General features: G+C 32.7%; 1 protein-coding gene across 3 annotated transcripts in view; it reads right to left on the minus strand.

Annotated features, from left to right (window-relative positions):
- Fife (fife) overlaps positions 1-20,549 on the minus strand; it is a 295,802-nt gene that overhangs the window by 214,273 nt on the left and 60,980 nt on the right. For all 3 annotated transcript variants that reach the window (XM_064064184.1, XM_064064183.1, XM_064064186.1), the window contains exon 2: positions 17,624-17,775. In XM_064064184.1, coding sequence (XP_063920254.1) covers positions 17,624-17,659 — 36 coding nt within the window. In that variant the 5' untranslated portion in view covers positions 17,660-17,775. The remainder of the gene's footprint in view (positions 1-17,623; positions 17,776-20,549) is intronic.

Raw genomic sequence — 20,549 nt, forward strand, 5'->3', positions numbered from 1 at the left:
TTACCGACAATACAACCGGTGCGTCCGCCATTTTGTTAATCAAATATCTACCTGAAATGGGTATGAAAAGTCATACTACGGGTACGAAATGCTAGCATCAAGCTGCGGCTACAAATTTTTAGTGATGTATTTGTAGGAAGTGGTTCTTAATGTATAGAATTCAACAAACTAGGAGGGAAGTGATTCCGGTAATCATTTTAATTATACATGAATTTCATGAAATCCGGCTGCTACGAAAAACACTACAGTTTAGTAAAAAACGGCAATATATGTATTTACCTTATATGGGTAGGCAATAATTATTTTCTAATGTCAATTGTTCCAGACTTGGGCAACAAAAATTGGTCTAAAGACATTTAGACATACATTTAGTGGTGGAAATACCCCAGATAAAATTTTTCTCCTTTTATCTTACGCACTTTGTGTGAGACAAAAAATTACTAAATTTTGAGTGTGTCGTAGAAAGTTTATGTCAAATTTTATTTCTAATGAGGAGACCATCCATTAAGCTAAGAAGAACAAAATTTTTGTGTAAATATCAGAGCCATAAAAACACAAAATTATACAAACCCCATTTTCTGGATGAAACTTGGATATTTAATAAAGGTAGTATATGTAAAAAAAACGTGACATATACTTTTACACAAAATTCTTAAATATCGTCATCAATTTTTTGGAGGAGATTAAATAGTAGTAATAGTAATAGTAATAGTTATAGTGTTTATTGCCCAACAGAAGTTACATTCCATTTAAAGGACAGTTTTACATACATGCTTATACAAAAATGAAAATAAATATAAGTAATTAAATAATAAATAAATTAAATATATGTGTATAAATTATATACCTATTTAAAAACTAAATCTGCATTTGAATCACCTCTTAACTTAAAATTTAAAGAACAACACTACATCTCTTAATGATTATAACTTATATATTTACTACTATTTGACGCAGTTGAGTTATAGAACTACAAAATATATCCCATGATTGAATTGATTTCAGTTTATATAAATAATGTGAAAATAAATACAATGGAGCCTTTCAAGCAATATTTGTACGAGGTGTAGGACAATACAAGGTAGTGGCGTATCTGGAATTTATTCTTAGCACATAGAAATTTAATTCAGAGCAATCAATGGAGGTCTTAGTTAATTTGAAGAGGAAGATTAGAAGTAACATCATTCTTCTAGTATTTAATGTATCAAAATTAAACCTTTGGACCTTACTCCTATTATAATATAGGTACCATGCTATACAACAGTACTCTACATTTGAGCGTACTAATGCACAATAAAGAGTACTAAGGGACTGCACATTATAGAAATCTTTACAGTTTTTTAGTATGAAACCCAGCATTTTTGTACACTTTGCAGTTAAGGAGTCAATATGCTGATTAAATGTAAAATGGACGTCATACAATACTCCCAAAGCTCTGATAATCGTACATCTTGTTATACTCGTGCCATTGTTTGCATAATTAAAACATATATTATTTTTACAATTACTATACGTTAGAACCTTGGATTTATCAGTGTTTAACGCAAGACGATTAATTCTACACCAATCAAGGAAATTATTAGCGTCAACTTGCAAAACCATACAATCAAGAGGATTGGACATTTTGCGAAACAATTTTACATCGTCCGCAGTATGTGCGAATGTTCAAATACGCTGACGACGTCATTAATATATAATATGAAAAAAGGTGGCCCCACTGTGGAGCCTTGAGGAATACCTGACGTTGCAACGTAGGAAGTCGAGATGTAGCCTTTGTGCGTTGTTGGTGCGAAAAGTCAGATAAGAAATGAGAAGGTTTAATGTACAATTTAACAAGCCAAACGTAGATAATTTATTAAGGAGAATTTCATGATCTACCTTATCAACTACTTTGCTAAGGTCGGTGTATATGACGTCAATGACCTTTGTTATCCAGTGTTTCAGCGCTATGCTGCGACATGCAAACTAAATTCGTGTTTGTAGATCTACCTACTGAGAATCCATGTTGGAAGGGAGACAAGTTACATTTGACTTGAAAATAGAGTTGATGATAGATAATATATTCCAAAACTTTTGAGAAGTTGTATAATAAAGAAATAGGACGATAATTGCTAATATTGACGCTGTCTCCGGATTTGAACATTGGTATAATTTTTTAAGTTTTCCACATTTCCGACCAGTAGGTATATTGAATGATTAGATTTATAATATGACGGAGGGGTTTTACTAGAACACCAGAAGAATCCTTTACCAAAAAACTAGGAACCTGATCTACACCTGCGGCTTTGTCGTTCTTGAACCTTTTTATGCCTTCCAAAACATCGCTTTTTGTTACATCATTAGCTAGATATATGCAACTGGATGCTGTTCGGTCGTCAGAGAATGAAGAGATTGACTTTGCTGAACGCTATTGAAAGTGTTTTTAAGAAAATCAGCAAAAGCATTTACAATGTCAAGAGGCCTATCGTAGAAAGTGTGATGACGATAAACTTTACCATGTAAGGTTGGATGGCCTTTCTTACTCCTAATATACAGTTGCGGCCTTCCAAAAGTACACCATAACTTTCTCTATTGTAAGTGTATGTTCAAATCATGGGCGTCCGAGTAACAAAGTTTGTCAAATTTGACATTTTGTTTATTCGAAAATACTACGCCACTGGTAATAGCCAGGCTTACATTTACTTAAAAGTTCAAAAAATTCCATGACAACGAAAAATCGTGCAATTTTGGAGGGTTGCAACTGTACGTCCAAAAATTTGCTTAACCTTACGTCTTATAAGCGAAAATTCATCAAAGCTACATTTATCATGTTTGCACCTTTTGTGTTTGACAAAAAGACATTTTTATCGAAAACTTTGTACAGTAGTTTTGTTTAAGACTTAATGTTACCTTAAGGCTAGGGTGAAATCTATCTTCTTTAACAATGGATTGCTTGTCGTATTGTACTATACAGTCGCTAACGTTACTAAATATTAAATCTAGACAGCCATTATTGAAGTTAGTAATATGCTTAAACTGACTTAAATCTAAGAATGACGCCATATTATGAAGATATTGGCTTTTCGAATCTTGTACCAAACTCACGACGTTAGGCGCATTGAAGTCACCGATAAGTAAAACACGTGAAAAATTGTGAACATAATTTCCCAAAGAATCTGTAAAGAGTTCATAGTGAGCAGTCTGGAGGTATGTAAGCAACAAAAATATGAAGATCTTCAGGATGAAAAAAAATTTTGCATGCAACTAAATCTATTAAGTTATATGTCTGTAAAGGTGATACATTAATTCGCGAAACAATAAGTTCATTTTTAATACCCAAGAGCACTCCCCCTCCCCGTTTGCGACCTGTGGCTTCATGATTCCGATCTCCACGAAAGACTTGATGATTAGAAGGAAAAATCTTCGCACTGTTAACTGCTTCGTCAAGCCAAGTTTCGGTAATACATATTAGATCATACACATTGTCCGATAGGGATGCGTACACTTCATGAACTTTATATTTTAAAGTGCGTGCGTTTTGATAGTAAATTTGCAGTGGATTGTTCCTGTTGGGATTTTTTAGTTTAAACTACTTTAAACGAAGTAACTGAGATACTGCTGGGGGGTTGATGATTTCCAGAATGTCATTCTCATTAGCTACAATAACGTCTGGAACACTCGGATTTTCGGGTACATTCACCAAAATCACATTGATAGCTCGTAGTGTACGTTCAACAGATTCTTGTATGAGTTCTTCTTGCTGATCAACTTCGACTCGTGGAACACTTAAAGCAGTTTCAATAGCAGTCAAGCGTGATTCAAAGGCAGCCTGTATTTCCAAAAGGTGTTTCTTCAAGTCGTTGATGGCAGTTAAATTGGACTCACAATTATTACACAGAATGAAAATGTGTTTCTGTTTGGATCTAGACATAAGTGACATATCTTCTTTTGTTAAGCCAGCACATCGATAGTGTATCGTAGATCTGAAAATTCCACATTTTGTAGCTTGTTGAGGATCCGCCTCAGAATTCCAGAGACAACAATTTGACCATACCTTACAGTAACTTGAAAATCAGGAGAAAATGGGAAGCCGCAGTCATTCACCTCAAACGTGTGCAGATTGCACATCTAGATAGCACAACGTCTAAAAGAACTGCAGTACCTCTTGTGTAAAAACCTCTGCACTTAGATGTACACTGATTATTACAAACTGTCTGCCACAGCTAATAAAACACACTATACGAATGATGTATATTATTACCAGTTAAATTGGACTCACAATTGTTACACAGAATGAAAATGTGTTTCTGTTTGGATCTAGACATAACTGACATATCTTCTTTTGTTAAGCCAGCACATCGACAGTGTATCGTAAATCTGAAAATTCCACATTTTGTAGCTTGTTGAGGATCCGCCTCAGAATTGCAGAGACAACAATTCGATGCCATACCTTATAGTAATTTGAAAATCAGGAGAAAATGGGAAGCCGCAGTCATTCTCCTCAAACGTGTGCAGATTACACATCTAGATAGCACAACGTCTAAAAGAAATGCTGTACCTCTTGTGTAAAAACCTCTGCACTTGGATGTACACTGATTATTACAAACTGTCTGCCACTGCTAATAAAACACACTGTCCGAATTATGTATATTATTACCAACTACTTCTCCTGTATTTTGCAATAAACTAACGAGCGTTTATACACAGTATATTCACGATAACCATATGAAAGAATAAATTTCGATTAACTATTTACAATTCTTATGATGAGCTTAACACGTTTACAGGGTTGCAAAGCATTCGATTGTATAAATAAAATGCAAAATGTTGTTATATATAATTTTGTTTGTTTTTTTCAAAAAACTGGATGTTTAAGGATAAAAATTGGTCTAAAGAGTTTAGACAGTAATCCCTCGCTGTCGGAAACGTGACGACTGCATGCCTATTATGTTTTTTCTCATTACATTTTTGTAACGGGGCATTTTAAAAAAAATTGCGATGACGTCATCAACATTTTTGCAAGGACACGTATATCCATTTAGATAGATGTAGTGTAATACTAAAAATAAAAGTACTGTATTCCCAAATTTTCCGGAAAATGATTTGGATCGCCTTGAATATTGATTTATAATCAATAAAATAACGAAATAGTTTACTCACGTATGCCACGTAGCAGAGGCGACTGAAAATCATTTATGTATATCTAAGCATTCTTAATTTAAGCGGTAACACACTGTATACGTGAGAGTCAAACAAAGAAACTGCAAACAATACCGATGTTCTTCCAGACATTTTTATTGCTTCGACTTCCGCTTATTATATAAAGCATTGGATTTTATTTTAATTTTTGATAGTGTAATTTACAATTGGTTGATTATAACTTGTCTATTCCACATTCACAGAACCTAGTCAGCGCACCAAAACAAATGCACATCTGTAATGTTAAAGTAAATGTAAATAAGCGTGCTACGCCTATGTTTCAAACGAGTTTTTACTTTACAAAATTATGTGTCGATCAAATTGGGTTGGTACAATGTAATACTAATAATAACAGCATTGAATCTCCAAATTTTCGGGGAAATGGAATGAGCTATTCCTGATTTAATCAATAAAATAAATTAACCCATTCATTAATTTTTTGAGCCACTTGTTAAGCAAATCTAAAAAATATGAATGGAATGATAAATCACAAGTACAGACTCACAATATCTTGTATATTTTAGATAGGACTTATTCAGCAAAATTTTGATGCGACGTCATCAATTTTTTAGGGGGAATAAGCAAATACATTTTGATTAAAAATTTACCATGCTTATGATAACTTTAAAACATCTCCAAGATTTCAAAGCATTCGGTTTTGTAGTTCCTGATTAAACCAATAAAATACATTCACGTATTCATTAATTTTTTTGAGTCACCTTCTATATGCAAATCCAAAAAATGATTGTAATGATAAATCACAAGTACAGACTCATCATATTTTGTACATTTTAGATAGGATTTGTTCGGCAAACTTTTGAGCTGACGTTATCATTTTTTTGGTGGGGATAAGTAAATATGTTTTGATTAAAAATTTATCATGCTTATCATAACTGTAAACCATCTGCAAGATTTCAAAGCGTTGGGTTTTGCAGATTCAAAATTAAATTGCAAAATGTTGGTTTATAATTTTGATATTTTTTCCAAAAATCTGGACGTTTCGGGTAAAAACTCGTAAACTCCATGTGTAGGACTATGTTATTTTATACAATTTAAAATGCATTTACTACGTACAATTTTTAAGTGACGTCATATCAGTAGTTGTGTGGATGATTAAATAAATTTTGATTAGCCTTTTACCATCTACAATTCTACATGATATTCCTAATATAAATACAAAATTTCACAACAATCAGTCCAGTACTTTTGGAGATTATCTGTCTAATAAAACTCCGGGACGGCCGACAGACGGACAGACGGCCAGACAGACGGACAGACAGGCGCAAACGTACTCTAGGGGTCATGAAAGGTCGAGAAAACATAAAAGTAGAGTCGGCCGACAGACTGGATTACGATACTTCCTTTGCTTACGCTCGCGAAGTAAAAATTCAACACGGTTTCATAAACCACAAATGCAATTTAAATAACATTCACTATGGTAAATTTTGAAGATCATGTCATTCCAATGGTGGTGGAAATGATGAGACACATTTTGCATAAGGTTTTACGATCTACACAATATTCCTAACGTTCATATAAAATTTATCAACAATCGGCCCAGTAGTTTCGGAGATTACCTGACTAATAAAAATTGACAAAGGCGATAGAGAGACTATAGAGACAGAAACGCGACACCTACTTTTTCGTACGTTGGGGTTCATGAGACCTCGAGAAAACATGAAAGAAGCCATTGGTCGGATAGACCCTATTACAATACTTCCTTAGCTTACGACGGGGAAGTAAAAATGAGTGAGATCGATTTTATATGTAACTCTTGCAGAGTTTAGTAATTTCTTTTTTGCAAACTATGTACAGTTAGATTATTATCAATTTATCAATTATTACGAGCTTGTAATAGAAAATTTACAAACAAAAACTTGCCTTATATTTAATATTTATTGTAATTCCAGTGTTCGGTACACGTTTGAGTGTTTAAAAAAAAATACTTCCACTGAATTTCCCAGCTGTTATAGTTTCAGTAATTTTCACACGCTTGAAAACTTAACGCAAGATACATTGTGTTTAGTAGTGTTTCAGGTTCTGTGTCTTCATTACTCGAATACACTAAATAATTGAGACTACAAACTATAGTTTTTTTATTTTACTAAGGTTTCCAACAATAAAACAAACATATTTTTAACAACATATGTATTATGTTTATATACTGGAATGTTTAACTTGAAAATTGGAAAGATTATATACTTCCAATTTTCTATAATAATATATTAAATATAATAACTAAGTTGAAATAATTGCAAACTGGAGACTGTCTTACTTAAACACATTCAAACAAAAACTAAATAAATACCACAGAGATGAGATGAAATTATTAAGAAAACCACCATGTAGACCACTCAGGGGATAGATGAACACTTTGCAATCAAAATTTAGTTTTAGAACAACGTTTATCGAGTTGCTTACCGCAGTTGCGGAGTTTTTAGGTTTGTAAGTGGTATCACAAAAAAGCTAAAATTTTTCTTCATTTAGCACGTCCTTAAAAAATGTATGAACGTGTCCATTTAAAGTGCTGTAAAAATCGGTCAAGTTTATACTTCTTTTTATTAAAAACTACACACTAGACATGGATATAAATTAGGAGATCTTCTAGACCCAAAGTTGTTTTAATTCGAAATATAATTTTTCCTCAAAACTATATACTTATTTATATGTTACAAGAATGGACATAATCCACTGATTACATTTAACTACATTAAGTGACGAAAAAATTTGTGTAATGTGTTCTCTTTAATAATTATAACGAAAAGAATAAATACATATTATATTTTCTGCCTCCCTGAGGAAAATTACAAACACGTTTCAAGTTGTCGGTGGAGAATTTATCGATACTAACGGCAGAGTAGTGATAATGAAGTAACTTTAACGCTTGCGTTAATGCAAAAGATATTTCCGCGCCGTTACAGTTCTAAAATATTCTTACCTGTAATCAATGGAAAGTGCTTCCTGACGTCTTCAACATCACGATATCTCGATTACATCGCCATTTTATTTTGCTTACGTATACTTAAAAATCCATACTGCTGAACGCCTATAGCTTTAAACCTTGCCAAACGTTCAGTTTTATATATTCATATCCTTGATATTTCTTATTATTCATAACTCCGACTTCTTTTCTTTGTTGCAGAATAGTTAATAACACAGTTTTCCAATGCAACTGTCTGAATAACGTATTACTGAAATTTCAGCTATGCATGTACAAGTACCATAGTTAAATACTAATGAGAAATGCAGTCACAACAAAAGTATTTAGTAAATTTATGTTTACGACTCAAAAACTTCGCGTAATTTTTTTTATCATGGTGATAATATTATTAAAATAGTTTAACGTAAATGCGGCAGTTTTATTAAATATAGAATATAAAATAACATGCAGACACAAAACCGTGTCTGCCATAAACAGTAGACATAGTGCAGAAACTCATTTTTCCTGGAATTTATTGGAAAATAAAAAAAATATAGTTGCCTATTCGCCCATCTCGATTAATCACTCAGGATATTGTCGCATGGCAAACATGAATTGTTGCCACAATTTAACGGTAATTGTTATTTTCGCCAACAAAGGCTGCTGTCGGCACCTGCTGGTATCGGTCCAAATTTCTGTTTATAGAGCTTTTGCATGGTGACTTACAAAGTAATGGACATTTATTGATTTTTTCCTGAATTTCGGTAATAATTGGTGACAACTAGTTACCACTGGAGAAGAAAACTTACGAATCAGACAGATCCTTGGATATTTATTTGTCAATAATGGTCACTATATTCAACAGGTTGTTCGTGAAAGTCCCATATTATAAGATTATTCCATGCATTTAATTTAACAACGAGTCGTAATCGAAATGTAACATAAGGTTATCCCTGTAAGTCCTACTGTGTTTGTATTCCCACTGGATCTAAGAACGGTGTTTCAACTTGACTACCCATAGTCCGATATAAACAAACTTGTTTCAGTTGTGAAACTTGAAATGAATGGTTTTGCAACTCTCTAATTACTGTAAGTGAAATTGACTCTGAAATGTAAGTAAATGTTCTGGAAAGCTATTTAAAATAGAAGGTCTATATCTGAAAATTAATAAACTGTGCAAAACTGCTTTCACAGAAATTACACTTTAGACAAAGACCACAACAGAACAATTCATACTTATTTTGTAGAACTTGCATAAGTTGCATGGATTTAAAACAATATCGGACACAATGGAATTGTTGTTACAAGAAAAAATTAAATGAATTTGGGTGAAAATTAGATCAATTTAAAGAAGTTGTCTTCTTGTCGATAAGAACAGGCCGAGACACCAAAGAAAAGAACTCCAGAGGTTGACTCAGAAACAAAAAGTAAGTTCTGTTGCGTTAAATTCTAAAGAACACTAGGGAATGAAGGAACCCCAATGGATTCAACGAAATTTTATCGTATTGCGTCAGCTGAACTTGCTTAGAGAAAGATGAAGCTGCTTTTAGTTTGTTCGAGTACCTTGAAAGAAATTGACAACAAAGGGTTTCCAACTGGTAGACTGAAATATAACCCCATCTTCTCCATTGAAAAGAAGAAATCCAATCATGTAGACATACAAAGTGGCGAGTTATACATTCGGAATACTATTTACGTCTTTCGCCCTATTTGACTTTTAATAGTTATATATTTACGTTACAAGTGGGTTAGAAGCATTATTACACAAAGAGTGTGGAGATTGCCACGACCAGTTCGTAGAACGAGTCGCGGTACCCACACGAGTAGTGTAATATGCTCTAGCCTACGAGTGATGTCCAACATTTTATCTGCGACCGTTCAGATAAAAATAAATATTTTACTTTAAATTGATGTTTTCAATAACACTTAATTGTACGTTTTTCGTGACACAAATTTTATGATGTGTTCTCTCAGATATAGAAGAAGCTGCGAGCAGTGTTCTGTATGCGTTATAACAAGCAAAATCAAAACTGAAGTATGAAAATACTTGCGAGCGGTATCTGAAAAAGTGTAACGAGAAAGCAGTGCAAAATGTAAGCAGTGAGAAGATTCTGCTGGCGTACTTCGATACTTTGTCGAAAACAGTGTTTTGGGCTTTATATTGAATGCTGAAGGCGACGATTTCTACGAAAAACAATGTTGACATAAGCAAATGGAAGCAGTTGATTGCATTTATAAAAACGCAGTCAGAAGGGTACAGACCCAAGAAGTCAAAAATATTTACAAAAGATGAGACTGGAAAGTTCCTGAAAAAAGCTGACGATAAACAGTTTTTGCTTACTAAGGTAAGATATGCCTAAAAGGTCTTCAAATTATTTTAATTCATATTTTTCCCGGGTTGGATTGATAACTGGCATCGTTTGAGCTTGCAGAAGAGAAGTCATTTGCTCCTAGAAAGTGTCAAGGATGAACGATAGGTTTTCTATATACAAATCCCGAACATCAAAACCAAAATTTCCAGAGAATTTTTTGTAACGGTTGGTGGCATCCAGGAACTTGATATGGTGGAAATAATTAGGAAATGTGGAAGATTTTTTATTAGATACAGGAAAGGTTTTTGTACAATATAACCTGTAGATATTAATACGTTTGAGAGTATGCCAAAAAACATCCATACATTTCTTAATCTATCAAATCCTAAAGAGTACACTTGGATGCTTGCAGACTCTGGAGCAGACTTCTTAACCGTTAAACGCCATGAAGGCTGGAAATAGAATACAGTGGCGGAGGAGTATATTGATACCTCAAATGAAAATTAAAAAAAATGAGTTGTGTAATAAATTCCATTACGCCACTAGTGAAATAATATTGAAGATTACATAACTGAAATAGCCGTCATAATACGTGATTATCATGTAGGTCGCAGATAAAAAATTAGCCTATCACAAAGATCAACTCTCAATGTCACAACAGATTGTTTTTGATAGTTAAGAGACAATATAATTTAGGAAACAATACCGTTTTATATAAAAATTCAACCAGTGGAATAAGACTACAGAAATGACGATAGGTTTAGTTTCTAAGAAAATCTAAATTAATAATTATTCAAATCAACCTATCAAAAATAAACCAGAAACATCCCAAAAGTCGCAAAGCGTCATGTATAGTAGTAAGTAAATGATACTTTGGCAGTCAGTACTGTGTTTAATATCTCTATTATTGGTTGTTCTTGTTTCGGATTTTTACAAGTTGATATAATTTGTTCTTTGTATGTATGTAAAATATATACAATTCGAAGGATGAATATTTTTATAATAATTTAAGCTTCTATCAGCAAATTTAATTTATGCTCTAATTAAAAGATGGAAAATAATTTGAAGGAGTTGGGATAATCTTAATTCGGTTTGTGTCGTCCAATCCCTTTAAAGTTACTGAAGGGGTAATAGTGTTCCCGTTAAAGCATTCATTAATACTGAGAAGAATTTTGTTCGGTTTCGTTCTTGATAATAAATTTGGTAAAATGATAGGACTTCTCAGTGTTGCCAGAACATTTATTTCACTATTATTGTTAGAATTAACTTAAAATTAACAAAGCAACGTTGTTTGAACAATTTTTCAAAAATATGATAATGTACGACTTGACATGAAGTTAAGAGTGATACTTTTCAAACTTCTGCTTGGTCATGAAATTCGCTACAATAATGGTACCCTTTAGCGTTGTTGCGGTACATTAACCAGGATACTGAGAGAAATCTATAGCATTTTCCAGATGTCTACACGTTTGATTAAGTGCGAAATAGTCACTATTATTCTTTTGGTTTCTGAACAATCAATGTCTATCTGCAATTATAGTTTGTTATAATTTAAACATACCGTCTTTGGTCAATCCAAGTATATTTCCTTATGGTACAGGTTTATTGACAAAGTAATAAGGGTCGATTTTAAAAACGACCTATTCGTGCACTGAATAATGTCATTATTACTAGTTGAGGATTTGAATGACGCCTACGACTTCCGTGTGAGTTTTGCGGTCTTTGATGAAACTTGGTTAACGATTCGTAAGGAAAACTGTCAACTGGCAACTAAAGATGAACTGGACAATAGATGTTAACGAATCTAGGGCAATAAGTTCGTCCCTCTCACCAACGTATTGGTCGTGAACTTGAACGAAACTCTCGGCACATCGCAAATGTGGATACTTTAGTTGAATTATTTTATTAATTTAAATTTTGTTGTTTTTATTTTAACTATATATTTTGTGTTTCAGGTTCTTATTCTAGTTTTAAAAAGATTGTTTATGATAATGGATAACCAATTTATTAATCGAAATTTAAGAGATCTTGACGAAACCTTAAAATAATCAACGAAACAAAAAAGTCTAGTATGAGACAATGTCATTTTACAATTTTCTCTGTATAACGGAAGAACAGTTTTTTTTCTAAATTAATATGTTATCATTTTCTTTTTGACACTTGAATAAACTTTTTCAACACGTAACTTTAAACACCATACCTCTCATACTTCTGTTGCATAGGTTATAGAGTTTTGTAAGCTCAAAAAAACAGTGGTGACAATCTCGTTCCAAAATTTCCGTAAATAATTGAGATATTGACTTTTAAAAACATGTGATGAAAAACTTCACCCGAATGTTAAAAGGAAGATGTTAATAAACTAATTTTAAACAAACAGCTCTAGAGAAAGTTGTGAATAGATTATATTTAAAATTTTGTAGCGATAAGTGTGTTAAGAACGGAGATATTACATTTTGAAAATGTATTGAAAATCCAATGCGGTTTTCCAGGTGAATGCGCACATGAATATTTTTCATTCTTATGAATGTCACAGGTCTAGTTAGAACAATTATTAGAATAATCTTTCATGTCATTATGTTTCAAATTTCCTCAAAAATGGTAGGAGGCGTTTTCGATAACAAGTGTGTGGATTCCCTTGGAAAAAAATTCTTTAGGTTGCCAGTCTAACCAGTTGTTTATGGCAGACATCACTTCGTCATCGGCACCATATTTATTGGCACGAAGATATTTTTTTTTTATTTTGGGTACAAATAGAAGTCTAGGGACCAACAGTTCGAATCCTGCGGCATAAATAGCAGTCATTGCAACATGACTTTTCTTACACGGAGCGTCGTTCTGATGGAACACAGTTCCCTTATTCAACTTTCCTTGCCTTTTTTCCTTAATACATTCGAGCTGTTTTGAAATTCAATTGACATAACAGTAGCCTGTTATTTTTTGTGTGTCCACGTTCTAAATAAGCAACCATCAGGATTCCTCCCGCATCCCAAAAAATTGTGACCATAACTTTACCAGTAGATGGCAAAACCCGAAACTTGCGAGGTGGAGGAGAACCTCTATGATACCACTTCATACTTCGTTTTTTAATTCCGGTTCGAAGTGGCGGTGTACCCACGTGTCATCAACGGTGATAAATCTATCTGCATCGGCTTTAAACTTTGCCAAATTAACTTCAGAATGAACTGCTCGAAACCGTTTCTGGTCTTTCTCGGGACCGAACACGCAGACAGCTTTATAAGCCACAAGATATTTGTTAATATATTTTCCATAGAACCATAGGATATTCCCGTAATTTTAGCTATCAGCCATCACCATGTCATGTCCAGTATCAACATTGTCTTTAGTAGAGACAATCACTGGAAGTCTAGCACCTTTTGCATGTTCACACGTCTGTCTACTCAGTTTCAACCCTCGAGAAATACTTTTTACCATTTGATAAACATGAGCATTCTGTCTCAATACAGCCACCATATTTTTGTGAATCTCCATTGGCGACAATCCATTCTTTCGCAGGTATTTAATAATAGCGCTTACTTCAGATTTTTCCATTTTTGCAAAAACGACTGATTATTTGCAATTGGCTTTTAAAATGAAACAAGCAAGAAAACTGAAACTGCATCAGCTTAATGACAGAAGATCAACCTTTAAACGTATCAAATTACATCAACCTTATTCAAAGCGTTCTACGTTAGGGACCGTAAATACTGATCCTTCCTCGTAGATACTATTTTCAACTATGAGCAAGAACATTTAGATTTTACTCAAAGTGCTTTATATAATAATAATATATTATTTAGTGGGCCATAAAAAGTATACATGTTCTAAAATAATACATAATAAGTGGTTTAAACTATAACGTGAAAGTACGTTTAAGTCTATATTTACCGGTTCATCAAAATAATTTGGTTGCAAATTTAAAAAAGTAAACAGAAGTATCATTCGTAATAATTTAAAGGCAAAAAATTCACTGCCAGACAAAAAAACCCGGACACTTGAATATTTGTAACCTTACGCTAAAGTTTAGTGTTATAACTATTCTTACTTTTCTTTTGTTTCCACTTGTTTTAGGATAAACTTATGGTTTATGTTAATGAATACATTAATGTTTTGTTTTTTGGAATATTTTTTACAAAATTTCGACCAATTGCAGGTAATCAAAAAAAAATCAATTGTCCGATTTTTTTTGTCTGACGGTTTATATACGTATATAAGGAAGGTAGTTTTTTGAGGACAGTATTTGTCGTTGTTGAAAATATCATGACACTTGGGTAATACAAAATGGATCTTAGGTTCACCAGTGCGTTTTGAAAACCATCTCCAAAGGCATTCCGTCAAAATTTAAAGAGGAGGGAAAGCGATATGTTATCTTAAATGCAGGCACAAAAGGTGATTTCTTATCAAACTCTGATTTCATCTTACATTGTCAAAAGAATAAAAGAGATAATAATAAAATTATGAATGGAGATATTTTTAAAAGATGAATAACACAAAATCTAGTACCTGCTTTAAAAAGAAATATGAAAATGCATCGCACTTAACCACCGACGAATTCTCTACCAAATGGATTTTTTTCTTTGTAATATGTAGTTAAAAATCCAGATCTTATATCCTTGAGTTTGATCAGAATTTAGCCTATAAAAATACAAGTTTCTGGAAACGAATTTACCACTGTTTAGATTCTTCTCCGACACCAAAGCGTTTTCGCAAAAATTTACTCCATTTAAACTGTTGTTGAGCAAAAATTCTATTGTAATTTGCTGTATTCTTCCTGTCCCCGGTTTGTTATCTAAATACATAGTATGGCTTTAAAATGTAAATTATTGGAAAAAAATCTTCAAAATATCATGACTTACTTAACAAGCCTACATACTTCGGTCGTTATCTATTTGCACTATTTCCCTAGCTTTGCTGTGCTGAGATTGAATTTCTTTTAGATAGGATATTGAGAACAGGAGTAAATTTTTAATACAAAATTTTTCACTTTTAATCCTGCAGTTACCCTGAGGACTCATTTTAAATCTACGTATACCACCTGGGTTATAGAACACCAGCAGTTTAAAGCTGATTTTATGTACATTTCCCGTTAATATACGCATTTGAAAATTCGATGAAAGCAAAAGGTATTCTACGTTTGACGTTTTACTATGAATTTTTAACGTATGAAGGCTCGAAATAGTTAGAATTTAAGTTTACAAGTATCAATTGTTTTTTTTTTTTCAATATCCTCGGTATTTTCGACTATTGGTCCCGCGTTTATGATCTACTCTTGATATTTTATTTGGTATAAAATTGTGTGTAACTGAAAATAACACACTCAGTTATTACGTATCTAAAACAAAAAACATTTATATGCTCACAAAGCTCCATTGGAACAGATATACAGAATGGATTTAAAAGTTATCCTTCAACGCACTATTTGGTAAGCAACCGTATCATGTGGATTTTCACTGTGTCACAAATGTATGTTCTGAGAATTTAAAGCTGAACCCATGGAAGTGAAACCGGTCCATTAAGAAAAATAATTTATTCACAAAATCAATATTTTCCAAGGAATTCATTAAACCATTAATATGCAACTCTTTTCGGAAACGATTCTTGGTATAGATCTAATCGATTCATCATGAACTAAATTCTTAACGTTATCAATCGCATATTCAGTTCAACGAATTAAGTCTATAATTTACAGAACCTGTATCTTTAAAAAGTTTTACTTTACAGAAAATTTCCTATTATGCAAACACACATTTGGATAGCTTTGTTGAAATTCTTGCCTACACACATTAATGGAATACGAGTATTCCTAATTTCCGTTTGCTAATAATTGTTGGGCGCTGGGAAAATACGCTTTCACAGTAATTGTTCTTGAGTGAATATTACACGTGTAGGATATGAATAACTGAATTAAAACTGTGAACGTATGTCGATGTAGGTATATCAAAATTTGGTAGCATTAAAAATGAATAATTAAATAACCTTTCTTCTGCATTATTTCATCAAATGCTCATAATATGAGAATAATATATATATACTTTATTGTCCAACAGGATTAATTTCTCAATTAGGGGACAACAATAACTAATTGTACACTACAATAATAAATATATGTACATGTAAACTCATGAACGGTCTGGAGTTATATATTATTTAGCAACCGGTAATATTTACTTTTTTTGATACAAAAAGTATTCTGATCTAATATTTGCTTGAAAGTTCTGCTTTTTAAGTGAGTTGTTATCCAAAACCTTCCCTGGATAAAACCAACCGGTCGATGTAGAGATGAAGAAGTTTCCGCAGCTTTTTTCCTTCTTTTTTTAGTTCTGATTCACTTTCATAGATCAGTGGATACTCGATTTGAGTCAATTTCAGTACCTACATTTTTCATAGAGATCAAATTATTCCAGTTTTGTGAAATAATATAAATTTGTAGTGTCTACATCCCGCTTGTTTTATGCGGGATCAAACAACTTGGAAAGCGAGAGAAACATGAAACTTTGTTACTTTAATTATATTTGGACCTTCGTTCTTTGTGCATCGATCAAATAAAAGAGATTTCCCTTAAACAGAAACGAATTTTCTTCCCCAGGCCACAGCTAAACATGTTTAATAATCACAGTTCGCCTACTGCCGAGGAAAAATGCCTGATTAAATACAAATTGCCACCCGTAAATGTAGCGGAAATCATCTTTTAAAAGAGCTAAATTAAAAGCTGTTTAATTACGATTCGCGCTTATTCCTAACAACAATTATTTATTGTGAGTTGATGTCAATAGAAAGAAGACAACTAAAAGCAGATTGAGAAATCAATAGCCCGATGAAACTGTGAAACAAGGTTACTGAGCCTCCTGGCTATTGATCACGCAATATGAAGCTTACCTGTAACCGTGTTTTGACAGTGCCGTCCTACTCACCCTTATCATTTAACGCACTTGACTGATTACGAAAACAATGTAGAAAGAAACACGAAATGTACAGCGGGAATAAAGCGAAGCCCGTTTTTCGTGTTAAGAGGGAAATGTCGTGTTCTTATCTGGCGGGCAACTTCATCAAAGACCGCTTCGCGAAAAATCGTAGCTCTGAGACGAAGGAAATTACACGTATTATCTCGTTTTTAATGCCACAAAAATATTACTGCTAATAATGTATTATTAACAGCTTCAACCTTCCCCTTGTTATTTACGGAAACATATAATTCAAATGTTTGTTAGGTACTTACTTTTTTCATAAAAGACATAACATTTGTAGGCAACATAGCGGCGTATTGTCCAAAACTTGCTTACGGTGAACGAACTGTTGATTTACGGAGGGGTGAACCTCTTTTCACATTTTAGTGTTTTTTTCTTTGTCCTCTGCATCTTCATATTTCATCTGCAACAACAAATAAAGAGATGTACATGCTATATTGTGGTTTTCGTGTTTAAGTTTTATGCGAGATGAAGTGGAACGATACAGAACGATTATTAGTTAATAACCTAGTAAAATTCTGATGCTGTTACAGTTTTAGTCTTTAAATTAGTTTGTTTAAGGTTTTTCATTAACGAAAAATGAAGTGAAATAATGTCAAGACGCGTTAATATAAGATTAACAAAGACCTGCATAATTTCGTATTGCATACTTCCCGAGAACTCACAAGGCAACTTGTACATGTACACCTAGCTTAATGCATTAATTCCTTTACCACGGACATGTTTGTTTTGCACAATGTTAGGGGCAGGAGGTTTGTTCCCAGTACTCGCATCTTCCTTTGTGTGTAATCACTGATTCAAGACCCATTTTTTTAACAACTCGTTTCGAATAAGAAGCTATATTCACGTTTATTCTACGCAAAAAGGCTTAGAACTTTAGTTTTCAACAATCGATGCATTTTTCCGCCACTTTTAGACTCAAAATCTACATATTAAAAAGTTAAAAACAAGTATAATTTACAGAATGAATGTACGTAAATTTAAAGTATGTTTATATTTTTACTTAAATCTATTTCGTACATAGTCGAGTTGTTACCCACTTTGGGTAAAATTACTAACGATTGCCCGCTTGAAAAGCAATTCATTATTATCGGTAAAATTTTTATATTTTCTAGTTCCCGACTATAAGCAAGCTAAGAAAGCAATGTAATAGTCACTTTGACAAATTCTTACTTTCATGCTTTCCCGAAGTTTCACAGCTTGTAGAATACGAAGATAGCGGTCACCCGTAGACTGCACTAATTATTGTGAAATTTTAGTTATACTTTAAAATTATTAATAGAGCTATTAAAATACTGACCCAAGTTTGTCTGTTCATACCCATACCCAAAAAATTGATAACGTCATTTAAAAATTTTGCTGATTGAAATAGTTGAAATAGAATGACATTTACATTTATTTGAATAAAATATACATCGATTAAACTTTATTTATTCAAGGCCTCTGGGAAGTTGAAGACATTAATAATAATGGTGATAAAAATGATGATAACAAAATAGCCCAGTATTTGGTAAAGTAAAAAAGTTGTAAAAGCTGTTAGCACGGCACAATAAAATTTGTGTTTTACAAACATTTTTTTTTTAAGTGAATGTTATAAAATGAGAAAATTTCATACAGTATGGTCCAAAACTTTTCACATAAAGAGAGAGACGGCTAGTCCTAGTTCTTTCCAGTAAACTGTCTGTCATTTTCTATCATTCTATATATAAATAAAATTGAAACTTTATCGATTCGATAGTTCAAGCTTAATATTGTTAAGATTTTATTTTAAAAATCGGTATCACTATGTTAGCTACAACAATGTAAACTCCTCTCGACATAAGTAAGATATGGTCTTCCTTCAGGCTCTGTCTTGAGTCCCATCTTGTTTCTAATGTTCATCACGTTCACCAATGATTTGCCTAATACATAATTCTTCCATAACGAATTTTGTTTGCAGATGACACGACGTTATTTAAGTCCAGAATGATGTAGGAATGAAAATAAGACTCAATCAAACTAATTCTATTATTATTATTATTATCCCTTCATCTGAAAAGTTTCGGATCATACGGTGTAACCCACGTGTAAATTTGTATAAGCTATCAGCAGCGTATACCTATAATACACCTACCCTAAATTCTTGCAAAATAATGTAGCATATTGTATTTCAAATGGAAAGCTTTTAATTCAGACAAGATGCCGAATACCCGATGATTTTATACACAAAATCTTTACCACCGGTAAAATTTCAACATTGAACTGTTTTCTAAAATAATATGCAGGTGTTGAACTGAAAGGTGTTGAAGTGTTAGTATTACATTAAATATTTCGCCCCAAGTTATGAATACTAAAATCTTTTAAATATTACATAATGCCAGCAATTTCTGGAAACGAAATTATTTATTCAAAATTATAGCTTTTCACTGTTGCTTTTAAATAAAATACAATGGAGAATTAAACTTAATAGGTAAATTGTTTTTGGAATTAAAAAAGCATTATTCAGATTTAAAAAATAATAATCTTTTGCGGCTTTAGTTTGCACAAAGTGCTAATAGTAATAACGTTGATTTAATATACAACTTTAAAAAATTACGATACTCTTGTGTTGACGCTAAATTAAATGTAAAAAGACAAAGCTTCTTTAGAAACGAAGCAGGATTCCTTTTACGGTATTTTCATTCTAATCCATTGAGAGGAACGTATAGGTTTAAATAGAGGTCACCGTAGGAAACGAGGATTATTTAGTGAACAAGTCGAGTCCAGCGGGTGTCGAGAAAATCCAGACAAGTTGCGCCGGGGTTATTTTTGTACATAATCGTTGTGTAATTATTCGTGTGATTTTGAGTTACTAAGAAAAAAATTGTTGAGTTTAACCCACGCCGATTTTATTCACCAATTAACGTAACAATATTCGAAATCATCTATTTTTGGTTTATACTACACTTAAATACATTTTACCAAAATGGCATCTCAAAGTAGAAGAAATAATTTCTACAGATCCCAAGAAGATTTTCTATAAGCTACTTCGAGTATGAAAACAACTTTGCTTCAAGACAAACATTAATTTGTCGGCGATATATTAATAAAAAGACAAAACATATTACTAATATCTAACAAACATACATAACGTACATTTTACAACCGATTTTGATAGACAACTATATTACGATTACAAGGATACTTGTTTAGTTATTT

This window comes from Zophobas morio, unplaced genomic scaffold, assembly GCF_036711695.1.
Source record: "Zophobas morio isolate AGI-343-1 ecotype UQ-CSIRO unplaced genomic scaffold, CSIRO_AGI_Zmor_V1 ptg000024l, whole genome shotgun sequence".
Lineage (NCBI taxonomy): Eukaryota > Metazoa > Arthropoda > Insecta > Coleoptera > Tenebrionidae > Zophobas > Zophobas morio.